This window comes from Capricornis sumatraensis, chromosome 3 (genome assembly GCF_032405125.1).
Source record: "Capricornis sumatraensis isolate serow.1 chromosome 3, serow.2, whole genome shotgun sequence".
NCBI classification, from domain to species: domain Eukaryota; kingdom Metazoa; phylum Chordata; class Mammalia; order Artiodactyla; family Bovidae; genus Capricornis; species Capricornis sumatraensis.
In genome coordinates this window covers 164,679,191-164,691,518 of record NC_091071.1, presented here as the reverse complement: position 1 = coordinate 164,691,518, position 12,328 = coordinate 164,679,191, and the positions used below count along the sequence as shown (strand labels likewise).

The following is a 12,328-nucleotide window of genomic DNA, read 5'->3' as shown; positions in this document are numbered from 1 at the left end:
TGCCTGCAATGCAAGACACCCGGGTTCAAACCATGGGTAGGGAAGATTCCCAGAAGCAGGAAATGGCAACCCACTCCAGTTTTCTTGACTGGAGAATCCCATGGACAGAGGAGCCTGGCAGGCTACAGCCCATGGGGTCGCAAATGAGGAAGACACAAGTGAGTGACTAACACTTTCACTTTCACATACTCAGTGTTTTTATATCGGAGTGGGTGCTCCTGAATATTTTCAGACAGAGGTCAGAAATGTTAGGAGTCTGTACTTCCTCTCTGGTTTCCCAGCTCCCTCCTACACCCCCACAACAGAAAAAGAAACAGAATAGTCTTCTCTTATCAGAGGTCAGCAGGATATTTTCTAGAGTCTTCCAGTCCTATTATGTCCCTGCTCACAGCCTTCCACCCCGCTCCCACACTCTGGATGAAATTCCAGCTGCTCCCCCATCCTCCCATTCCTTCAGCTTTGACTCTCTTGACCCGCCCAGCTCCCCCAGGTCAGTCCCCCTGCCGACCACACCCAGTCCTGCATCACTGTCCTTCTGTGTTGCCTTTGGCCTTTGCTCAATGTCAGCCCTTCATCAGCCCCTCGCTGACCTCCTGATGTGAATCACCACCCCCCTCACCCAGACACACATTCTGTGCCCAGACGAGCTAAGGGCTTCTCTTCACACATGTATCACTCCTGTATCATACTTAGAACAGTTTATTTGAGAGCTTCTTCCTCCCTCCCTGAGGCCTGTGTCCCCAGCCCCCCTGCTGCTACTGGGATGCCCCAGTCTGGAAGGGACACCAAAGCCGCCCTCACAGCAGCCGAGGGACCTGGGACAAGTCTCCTCTCCTCTGTGTCGCTGTCTCCTCTCTGTAATGGTACCGTTGGGTTCCTAGGAGGGGCCGCTGAGGACTCTGTCCAGGGTACCCCGGAGCTCCTGGCCTGAGACGTCTCCTTGGGCCCCAGGTGACCACAGGGTGGGTTCCAGGATAGAGCCAGGCCTCCAAGAAACCACGCCCATCTGAAACCACGCCTCCCGGAAAGCCACACCTCTCCAAACCCCAGAGTCCCAGGGTCGCCTAAAGGCAAGGTGCGGGTTCCAGCCGGGCCTGGGACCCCGGGGACAGTGCCAGCCTGGTCCTCAGGTGGGACTGTGGACAGTGGGGGGAGTCTGGATGGTCCGAGCCCCCTTACCGGGGTTCGAGGTGGCAGAACACAAAATCCCAAGCCACTGAAGTTGGGGTTGGACAGTAGGTCTACGGGTGTCACAGGGAAATCAGGGCCTCAGTCTCCGAGATAGTCTGGGCCATGAAGGGCTGTGAGCTGAGGCTCCTTCAATGCTGGAAGGTGAATCCTTCACTGCTGGGAGGTGAAGCTCTGGTGGGGGAACCGGGTCGGGTCTCCTGGAGTGGCCGCTAGGATAGGACTTCGGGGTGGGGACTCCGAGGTGGTAGCTCTGGTAGGGCCTGCGCTGGGAGATTTTGGGCAGGAGAGCGGGAAGTCCCGAGACCTGGAACTGGTGGGGGTTAGTACAAGGTGGGAGCCAGCAGCAGCAGCATCGCCCCTGCCAACAGAGCCAGTGAAGGCGGGCTGGCTGCCAGGTGTGCGGCGTCGGAGACGCCCGCGGGGTCCGGCAGATTGCAGTCGGTGTAGGGCTCCACGCAGCCCGCAAAGGCCATGACGTGCGCCACGAAGGTCTCCTCCTGCACGCCGTGCACCAGGTGCGCCTGAGGGCCGCGTGCGAACACCGCCACGTCTTCGCCCCCGTGGGTCTCGCTAGCCAGGGGCACAGCCGCCTGCTGCCGGTACGAGGGGTCCTCTGGCCAGAAGGTGGGGAGTTAATGTGACAAGGGAGGCAGCCTTCCCCTCCCTAGAGTTCCCTAGGTGGCCAGGGTCCCCACCTCCCAGCGCCCCACCCACTACACTTACCGCTTGTGCTGTCATTAACATCAGGCCTCGAGCCCCCGCCGAGCGCGTAGCCAGGGCCATTGCCATAGAGGATGGAGGTGTAGGACTTGCTGTCTGAGGCCTTGCTGGGGGCCAGACCTTCAGGGAAGAGGGGACCCCATGATCACACTGACCCCAGCCTTTGGGGTGCTCCTGTGTGCAGAGCCCAGGCAGGTCTTGTCTGTTCAGTGACTTAATCCTCACCAGAGGGATGCAGGGCAGTTGCTGTTACTACCCCACTTGACAGATGAGGGAACTGGCTCAGAGCACTTTGTGCCTCGTAACTTAGGGACAAGGACCTGCCACTCTACCTGGGCTTACCGAAAATGGAGGTCCCACGCAGTGTGTAGCCACCAAAAGAGAAGACATGGGAATGGTCTGCAGTGACAAGGATCAGCGTGTCCAGTTCGCTAGTGAGCTGGTTAGCCTTGGCGATGGCGTTGTCAAACATGACCGCCTCGGTCAGTGCCATATAAGCTTTGCTATCATGGTGACCGTGGTCAATGCGGCCTCCTGCAAGAAGGTCACATATAAGATACCAAACCCACCCTGATGGCCCTCATCATGACTCTGTTCCGCAAGGGGCTGCCACTCACCCTCCACAAAGAGATAGAAACCCCGGGGGTTCCTGCTCAGCACTTGCAAGGCCGCCTCCGTCATCTCCTCCAGGGTCGGGTCCTTGGTGTGGTCTTGCTGAACATTATACTTCATGTCTGCCGGCTCAAAGAGGCCTGTGGGAAAGGGGAGCAGTGGTGACCCTCAAGCTGAGGATGGGGGTGGCCCGTGGCACCCATCCCGGGGAGGACAGTGGTTGTGGGTGGAGTCGTTACCCATGAGGTGTGTTACATTGGAGTCACTGGCTGCCTGAAGGAGCGCTGTGCGGTTCCACACATACTGGGCTCCCTGGGAGGGCAGAACCAGGCCTCAGCCCATAGCCCGACACCCCAGGCCCGGCCCTGCTGTACCCCCCGCACCCATGAGCCCCCATCACCTGGTGCTTGGCCTGCCACTCCTGCACCAGATTCCGCTTGTCCTTCCGGACTCCGTTCTGAGAGACATCATCTGGGTATTCAGGGTCTGGGGTCCCCTCAGAAAACATGTATTTTCGGCCTCCACCCAGGATCACCTGGAGCCATAGATTAGGGCAGGTGGGTTAGGGGCCTGGCTGGCCCTTTACTCCTCTTACACAGCCCCTACCTCCCCCACCAGGTCTGTGGGAAAGGCCTGTCCCCACCCCCTACCTGGTGCCGCCCCAGCACACATGCACACACACACACCCATGGAGACCCCGAAAGACCACAGGGCTGGAGTTTGCCTGCGACTATTTCGAGAGTGTCCCCCACCACCTCTGCCCAGCCCCGGCCTGTGCCCCTCATGTCGCACGTCAATGTCCATGTTGTAGACCAGCTGTTTGGCGATGTCCTGGCAGCCATTTGTCTGGGCATCGGCAGGGAGGTCGGCGTCTGAGTACCAGTTTCGGTTCACCGTGTGCGCGTAGGCCCCAGCTGGGGAGGCGTGCTGCACCCTGGTGGTGGTCACCACTCCCACTGATTTCCCTGAGGGTGGCAGAGGTCACGGTGGGCCACCGAGGTCTCTGAACCCGCCCCTGCCCAGGAAGCTGACGCCCAAGCCTACCTGCTTTCTTGGCCCGGTTCATCACAGACGTGACCTCATTCCCATATGTTGTGTTGCACTGGTTGTAGCGGGCGGCTGCACTTACACCAATGGTTCTGTAGTTGCCCTTGACCCCACACAGGTAGGCTGTGGCCGTGCCCGCACTGTCTGGCACCTGTCTGTCCACGTTGTATGTCTGGGGGCAGAGACGCCTTTAGCTCTGCTAAGGTAGACACCCAGCTCCTGACCCAGGCCCTGGGCCCATCATCCAGCCCCTGGCCTCTATCTCAGCCCCCAACGCTCTTGGGGCTTTCTCTCCTACACTCTCCCTAGGCCCACATCAACCCCTCTGGAGTAGACCACCCTGAGGCCACTCGGCCCTTACCTTGGACAGAGCCAGGTATGGGAACTGGTCCATGGCCAGGGGTGTCTCAGGTCCCGGCTTGCCAGCCATCTGCCCCTTTAGGATCCGAGTGGCTGTCACCGTGGAAACCCCCATCCCTGAAGGTACACACCGTGTCAGGTCTGAGTCCCTGGGGCCAGCCTGGGTCAGCCAGCAGCCCAGGGCTCCAAGGTTGTGGGGGGACAGGGAGTGGACTGGCCTAGCGCACTCACCATCCCCCAAGAAGAGGATGACATTCTTGGCGGCTGTCTGGATGGGCTGCAGCTTCTTAGCCACATCGAGGGCCTGGGCTGCCTGGCGGTTCCAGAAGGCAGGGTCTTCCTCCTCGACTGCCCAAGGGGAGAGTGTTGGTCAGGTTAGCCTGGGGCCAATCCCTGTGAGTACGGGGCACCAGGAGCTGCCTGATTACCTGGGATGAGGCCGAGGGAGAGCTGTAGCCGCAGGCCCAGCAGCAGCAGCACACAGGCCCCCTGCATGGCTGTGTGATGGCGGAGGGTCAGGATAGGACCTGGGGAGGCAGGGTCTCAGGCAAGGCTGGGGCACCAGGGACCGGCTGCAGCACTGGCTGCCCAGGCTTAAATCTAGGTAGACTTTGTCCCTGCTATTAAAGTCTCCGTGTCCTTCCCAGTTTCCTGGGTGGCCACACCCTGCCCCTCACCTGCCCTACGACTTTGAGCCCTGTTGCCAGGGGGATGTGGTGGGTGTGGCTGAGCCAGTAAGGTTCCTGAGGATTCAGGTCCCTCCCTCACAGGATGGTACCCAGCTGTCTCCTCAGGGTGGGGTGGGGATTAGGGTGCAGATGTCTTAGGCCTGAGGAACATTTTCAAGGTCCTGACTGAGGCTCTGCCCAGCCCGCTGCTCACCAAGTCCTGTGGGAGAACCGTCTCTCCTTCCTTCATGTGTTCAGTGTTTTCTGAGACTCAGCCTGGTTTGGTTCCCAGTGCTGAGGGACATAGCCTGGCCCAGGGGTCTGGGTTAGTTCCCTGATGCCCTGAGGCTGAGATCCATGGGGAGGCCTGTCTGCCCTGCCCCCTGCTCAGCTCCTCACCAGACTTGACCTGGGCAGGAGGTGTGGGCACTGGGCTAGTGGGGGCCCCTGGGAGCCTGGGCCCAGCTTCTGCTGTGGAGGACAGGGCTGGAGGTGACAGCAGACTGGGGGCCTTGTCTGTGTCTTCAGTTACTGAAGTGCTGGGTCTGCAGTGCTGTTTGTGTGTGTGTGTGTGTGTGTGTGTGTGTGTGTGTGTGTGTAAGGTGCCTGAAACGGGTCGACAGGCGTGGGCCCAGTGCCCCATTAACTGAAGTTGACCTCTGCTTCATCGAACAGGTAAATGGAAGGCAGAGGTGAGTCTGTTCTCTCCACAGGCCACACACACTCACAGGAACAGCTTCTGATAAGAGCTAAAAGGTTTCGGTAACCCCAAGTTGGGTTCAAAAGCATTCTCCCATCCAACAATCCCACTTCTGGGTGTGTTTCCCCAAGAATTGAAATCAAGATCTGGAAGAGGTATTTGCACACTCACAGCTTAGTAGCATTACTCACAGTAGCCAAGAGGCGCAAGCCACTCAACCATCCATGCAGACAAATGGATGAACAAAGCATGATATAACTCTACAATGTAATATTGTGCTTGGTTGCCCAGTCATGTCTGACTCTTTTCCACCTTATGGTCTGTAGCCTGCCAGGCTCCTCTGTCCATGGGGGTTATCCAGGCAAGTATACTGTCGTGGGTAGCCATTCCCTTCTCCAGGGGATCCTCCAAACCCAGGGATCAAGTCCAGGTCTCCTACATTGCAGGAGGATTCTTTACCAGCTGAACCAACAGGAAGCCCTTTTTCTTGAGGGCCACATCTACTGGAACTCATGGGACCAGGGAGGTAACTGCCTGGGCATCAGGCAGGGAGGTAGGAAGGGTAAGCACTGGGGCTGGGGACTGTCTCTCTGTTTTCAGGGAAGGTGAAAGCCTGGCTTCGGGGGAGGGGAAAGCCCCAACTTGGTCCAGCCGCTGGCCTCACCTGGCCCTGCTGACTCCCTCGGGCCCCTGCACCGATGTCCCTCTGCGTTGCTCCCGCCCTCACCACCTTTGGTCTTTGCTCAGTGTCAGCCTCCTCAGCCTCTCTCTGACCTATGGATGTGAGTCACCCACTCTCTCCCCTCCCCGCACACACAGACACACACTCTGTGCCCCCACCTAAGGCTTTTCTTCCCATACGTATCACTCCTGTATCGCACTTAGAACAGTTTATTTGAGGGCTGCTTCCTCCCTCCCAGGAGGGCGGGGCCTGTGTCCCTACCCCCAGTTCCCACGCTGTTCCTGGGATCTCCCAGCATGGAAGGGGCACCGCGGCCACCTTCATAGCAGCTGAAGGACCTGGGACAAGTGTCCTCTCCTCTGTGTCACTGTCTCCTCTCTGTAATGGTACCCTGGGTTCCTAGGAGGGGCTGCTGAGAGCTCTGTCCACGGTCCCCCCGGGCTCCTGACCCCAGACGTCTCCATGGCCGGCGAGGTGCCCACAAGGTGGGTTCATGGAGGACCGGAAGCCATAGCTCCCCAGGAGCCACGCCTCCTCGGGTACCACGCCTCCTCAGTTGCCACGCCTCCCGGAAACCCCAGAGTCCCAGGGTCACCAGAAAGGCAAGGTGTGGGTTCCAGCCATGCCTGGAACCCCTGGGACCATGCCAGCCTGGTCCTCAGGTGGGGCTGTGGGCAGTGGGGGGAGTCTGGATGGTCCGAGCCCCCTTACCGGGGTTCGAGGTGGCAGAACACAAAATCCCAAGCCACTGAAGTTGGGGTCGGACAGTAGGTCTACGGGTGTCACAGGGAAATCAGGGCCTCAGCCTGCAGGCTGGGCTGGGCCATGAAGGGCTGTGAGCTGAGGCTCCTTCAATGCTGGAAGGTGAATCCTTCACTGCTGGGAGGTGAAGCTCTGGTTGTGAGGCCGGGTCGGGTCTCCAGGAGTGGCCGCTAGGATAGGACTTCGGGGTGGGGACTCCGAGGTGGTAGCTCTGGTAGGGCCTGCGCTGGGAGATTTTGGGCAGGAGAGCGGGAAGTCCCGAGACCTGGAACTGGTGGGGGTTAGTACAAGGTGGGAGCCAGCAGCAGCAGCATCGCCCCTGCCAACAGAGCCAGTGAAGGCGGGCTGGCTGCCAGGTGCACGGCGTCGGAGACGCCCGCGGGGTCCGGCAGATTGCAGTCGGTGTAGGGCTCCACGCAGCCCGCAAAGGCCATGACGTGCGCCACGAAGGTCTCCTCCTGCACGCCGTGCACCAGGTGCGCCTGAGGGCCGCGTGCGAACACTGCCACGTCTTCGCCCCCGTGGGTCTCGCTAGCCAGGGGCACAGCCGCCTGCTGCCGGTACGAGGGGTCCTCTGGCCAGAAGGTGGGGAGTTAATGTGACAAGGGAGGCAGGCTTCCCCTCCCTAGAGTTCCCTAGGTGGCCAGCGTCCCCACCTCCCAGTGCCCCACCCACTACACTTACCGCTTGTGCTGTCATTAACATCAGGCCTCGAGCCCCCGCCGAGCGCATAGCCAGGGCCATTGCCATAGAGGATGGAGGTGTAGGACTTGCTGTCTGAGGCCTTGCTGGGGGCCAGACCTTCAGGGAAGAGGGGACCCCATGATCACACTGACCCCAGCCTTTGGGGTGCTCCTGTGTGCAGAGCCCAGGCAGGTCTTGTCTGTTCAGTGACTTAATCCTCACCAGAGGGATGCAGGGCAGTTGCTGTTACTACCCTACTTGACAGAGGAGGGAACTGGCTCAGAGCATTTTGTGCCTCGTAACTTAGGGACAAGGACCTGCCACTCTACCTGGGCTTACCAAAAATGGAGGTCCCACGCAGTGTGTAGCCACCAAAAGAGAAGACATGGGAATGGTCTGCAGTGGCAAGGATCAGCGTGTCCAGTTCACTAGTGAGCTGGTTAGCCTTGGCGATGGCATTGTCAAACATGACTGTATCAGTCAGCGCCATATAAGCTTTGCCTTCATGGTGACCGTGGTCAATGCGGCCTCCTGCAAGAAGGTCACATATAAGATACCAAACCCACCCTGATGGCCCTCATCACGACTCTGTTCCCCAAAGGGCTGCCACTCACCCTCCACAAAGAGATAGAAACCCTGGGGGTTCCTGCTCAGCACTTGCAAGGCCGCCTCCGTCATCTCCTCCAGGGTCGGGTCCTTGGTGTGGTCTTGCTGAACATTATACTTCATGTCTGCCGGCTCAAAGAGGCCTGTGGGAAAGGGGAGCAGTGGTGACCCTCACTTAAGCTGAGGATGGGGGTGGCCCGTGGCACCCATCCCGGGGAGGACAGTGGTTGTGGGTGGAGTCGTTACCCATGAGGTGTGTTACACTGGAGTCACTGGCTGCCTGAAGGAGCGCTGTGCGGTTCCACACATACTGGGCTCCCTGGGAGGGCAGAACCAGGCCTCAGCCCATAGCCCGACACCTCAGGCCTGGCCCTGCTGTACCCCCTGCACCCATGAGCCCCCATCACCTGGTGCTTGGCCTGCCACTCCTGCACCAGATTCCGCTTGTCCTTCCGGACTCCGGTCTGATTAACATCGTATGGGTATTCAGGGTCTGGGGTGCCCTCAGGAAACATGTACATTCGGCCTCCACCCAGGATCACCTGGAGCCAGAGATTAGGGCAGGTGGGTTAGGGGCCTGGCTGGCCCTTTACTCCTCTCACACAGCCCCTACCTCCCCCACCAGGTCTGTGGGAAAGGCCTGTCCCCACCTGTAACTCCTACAGGGTGCCCCTCCTCACCCCCACAAACCCGTGGAGATCCTTCAAGACTCCAAGGCTGTGGGTTGCCTGGGACTATGTTTAGAGTCTCCCACCCCCTCTGCCCAGCCCCGCCCCGAGCTCATCGTGTCGCACGTCGATGTCCATGTTGTAGACCAGCTGAGTGGCGATGTCCTGGCAGCCATACGTCTGGGCATCGGCAGGCAGGTCGGCATCTGAGTACCAGTTTCGGTTCACCGTGTGCGCGTAGGCCCCGGCTGGGGAGGCGTGCTGCACCCTGGAGGTGGTCACCACTCCCACTGACTTGCCTGAGGGTTGCAGAGGTCACGGTGGGCCACTGAGGTCTCTGAACCCGTCCCTGCCCAGATACTGACTCTCAAGCCCACCTGCTTTCTTGGCCCGATTCATCACAGACGTGACCTCATTCCCACTTGTCGTGTTGCACTGGTTGTAGCGGGCGGCTGCACTTACACCAATGGTCTTATAGTTGCCCTTGACCCCACACAGGTAGGCGGTGGCCGTGCCTGCGCTGTCTGGCACCTGTCTGTCCACGTTGTATGTCTGGGAGCATAGATGGCTTCAGCTCTGCTGGGGTAGACACCCAGCTCCTGCCCCAGCCCCTGGACCCATCCTTACAGCCCCAGCCCCTATCTCAGCCCCAGACCCTCCTGGGGCTTTCCCTCCTACCCTGCTCCTTAGGCCCTACCCACCCCTCTAGTGTAGACCTTACCTTGGACAGTTGACCTTACCTTGGACAGAGCCACATATGGGAACTGGTCCATGGCCAGGGGTGTCTCAGGTCCCAGCTTGCCATTCATCTGCCCCTTTAGAATCCGAGTGGCTGTCACCGTAGGCACTCCCATCCCTGAAGGTACACAGTGTCTCAGGTCCGAGTTCCCGGGGCCAGCCTGGGTCAGGCCTGTCAGGGGACGGGGGGGGACTGGCCTCATGCACTCACCATCCCCCAAGAAGAGGATGACATTCTTGGCAGCTGTCTGGATGGGCTGCAGCTTCTTAGCCACATCGAGAGCCTGGGCTGCCTGGCGGTTCCAGAAGGCGGGGTCTTCCTCCTCGACTGCCCAAGGGGTGAGTGTTGGTCAGGTCAGCCTGGGGCCAACCCCGTGAGTAGGGGGCGCCGAGAGCTGCCTGATTACCTGGGATGATGCCAAAGGAGAGTTGTAGCTGCAGGCCCAGCAGCAGCAGCATGCAGGCCCCCTGCATGGCTGTGTGATGGCAGAGGGTCAGGATGGGACCTGGGGAGGGCAAGGCTTTCCCTGGGTCTTGGGCAAGGCTGGGACACCAGGTACCAGGTCAGTACTAGCTGTCCAGGCTGAAATCCCCGCTTTTAAAGTCTCCGTGTCCCTCCCAGTTTCCTGGGTGGCCACACCCTGCCCCTCACCTGCCCTATGACTTTGAGCCCTGTTGCCAGGGGGAGGTCGTGGGTGTGGCTGAGCCAGTAGGGGTCCTGAGGATTCAGGTCCCTCCCTCACAGGATGGTACCCAGCTGTCTCCTCAGGGTGGGGTGGGGATTAGGGTGCAGATGTCTTAGGCCTGAGGAACATTTTCAAGGTCCTGACTGAGGCTCCGCCCAGCCCGCTGCTCACCAAGTCCTGTGGGAGAACCGTCTCTCCTTCCTTCATGTGTTCAGTGTTTTCTGAGACTCGGCCTGGTTTGGTTCCCAGTGCTGAGGGACATAGCCTGGCCCAGGGGTCTGGGTTAGTTCCCTGATGCCCTGAGGCTGAGATCCATGGGGAGGCCTGTCTGCCCTGCCCCCTGCTCAGCTCCTCACCAGACTTGACCTGGGCAGGAGGTGTGGGCACTGGGCTAGTGGGGGCCCCTGGGAGCCTGGGCCCAGCTTCTGCTGTGGAGGACAGGGCTGGAGGTGACAGCAGACTGGGGGCCTTGTCTGTGTCTTCAGTTACTGAAGTGCTGGGTCTGCAGTGCTGTTTGTGTGTGTGTGTGTGTGTGTGTAAGGTGCCTGAAACGGGTCGACAGGCGTGGGCCCAGTGCCCCATTAACTGAAGTTGACCTCTGCTTCATCGAACAGGTAAATGGAAGGCAGAGGTGAGTCTGTTCTCTCCAGAGGCCACACACACTCATAGGAACAGCTTCTGATAAGAGCTAAAAGGTTTCGGTAACCCCAAGTTGGGTTCAAAAGCATTTCTCCAGTCCAACAATCTGACTTCTGGGTGTGTTTCCTCAGCAATTAAAAGCAAGATCTGGAAGAGGTATTTGCACACTCACATTTTAGCAGTGTTATTCACAGTAGCCAAGAGGTGCAAGCAAGTCAACATCCACAGCCGACAAATGGATGAACAAAGCATGATATAACTCTACAGTGGAATACTGTGCTTAGCTGCTCCGTTGCGTCTGACTCTTTTCCACCTTATGGTCTGTAGCCTGCCAGGCTCCTCTGTCCATGGGGATTCTCCAGGCAAGAATACTGCAGTGGGTTGTCATGCCCTTGTCCAGGGGGCCTTCTTGTCCCAGGGATTGAACCTAGGTGTCCTGCATTGCAGGTGAATTATTTACCATCTGCCTCCAAGGAAGCCCCAGTGGAATATTATGCTGCCTTCAAAAGGAAGGAAAGTTTGATAGCTCCTATTATATGGATGAACCTTGAGGACATGATGCTCAATGATGCAGTTGCCGTGGTTTTTGTTTAGTTGCTAAGTTGTGTCTGACTCTTTTGCCATCCCATGGAGTGTTTCCTGCCAGGGTCCTCTGTCCATAGTAAATTTCAGGGGATCTTTCTAATTCAGGGATCAATCCCACGTCTCCTGCATTGGCAGGTGGATTCTTCACTGCTGAGTCATCAGGGAAGTTTCACTAAAGTACATCAGTCACAAAAAGACAAATACTATGTGGTTTTACTTCATTAGGCATCCCAAGTAAGCTCTTTGAAAGAAAAGCCAAGAGAAACCTAAACAGTATATTAAAAAGTAGAGACATTACTTTGCTGACAAAGGTCCATATAGTCAAAGCTATGGTTTTTCCCATAGTCACATACAGATGTGAGAGTTAGACCATAAAGAAGGCTGGGCACTGAAGAATTGATACTTTTGAACTGTGGTGTTGGAGAAGACTGTTGAGAGTCCCTTGGACTACAAGGAGGTCAAACCAGTGAATCCTAAAGGAAATAAACCCTGAATATTCATTGGAAGGACGGATGCTGAAGCTGAAACTCCAACACTTTGGCCACCTAGTCTGAAGAGCTGACTCAGGGTCTTTTCTAGACCCTGATGCTAGGAATGATTAAAGGTGGGAGGAGAAGGGGGCAACAGAGGATGAGATGGCTGGATGGCATCACCGACTCAGTGGACATTAGTTTGAGCAAGCTCCAGGAGAAAGTGAATGACAGGGAAGCCTGGTGTGCTACAGTCCATGAGGTCACAAAGAGTCAAACAGGACTGAGCAACTGAACAACAAAGGCATCTCAAGCAGTCAAATGATTAGAAATGAAAAGTTGGATGGCGGCTGCCAGTAGCTGGGAGGAAAGGGAAACTGAGGAGTTGTTTAATGGATACAGACTTTCAGTTTTGCAAAATGACCAAGTTCTGGAGGTCTGGGACCAACCATGTGAATAGACTTAGCACCACTGAACTGTGTCTTAAGAATTGTTAAGATGGCAACTTCT

The 12,328-nt window shown here is 57.9% G+C and overlaps 2 protein-coding genes across 2 annotated transcripts; both read right to left on the bottom strand.

The window, feature by feature from the left end:
* Positions 1–1,511: 1,511 nt before the first annotated feature.
* On the bottom strand, positions 1,512–4,425 carry LOC138075487 (intestinal-type alkaline phosphatase). Its single transcript, XM_068967300.1, has 11 exons — positions 4,359–4,425; positions 4,162–4,278; positions 3,932–4,047; positions 3,568–3,742; positions 3,316–3,488; positions 2,924–3,058; positions 2,763–2,835; positions 2,529–2,663; positions 2,254–2,445; positions 1,915–2,031; positions 1,512–1,804 (listed from the first exon to the last, which is right to left on the bottom strand). The coding sequence occupies exons 1-11, from the start codon at positions 4,423–4,425 to the stop codon at positions 1,512–1,514; spliced, it is 1,593 nt and encodes a 530-aa protein (XP_068823401.1).
* Positions 4,426–7,023: 2,598 nt separating this feature from the next.
* LOC138075484 (intestinal-type alkaline phosphatase-like) lies at positions 7,024–9,912 on the bottom strand. Its single transcript, XM_068967297.1, has 11 exons — positions 9,846–9,912; positions 9,650–9,766; positions 9,441–9,556; positions 9,078–9,252; positions 8,827–8,999; positions 8,440–8,574; positions 8,279–8,351; positions 8,041–8,175; positions 7,766–7,957; positions 7,427–7,543; positions 7,024–7,316 (listed from the first exon to the last, which is right to left on the bottom strand). The coding sequence occupies exons 1-11, from the start codon at positions 9,910–9,912 to the stop codon at positions 7,024–7,026; spliced, it is 1,593 nt and encodes a 530-aa protein (XP_068823398.1).
* Between the last annotated feature and the right edge of the window lie 2,416 nt (positions 9,913–12,328).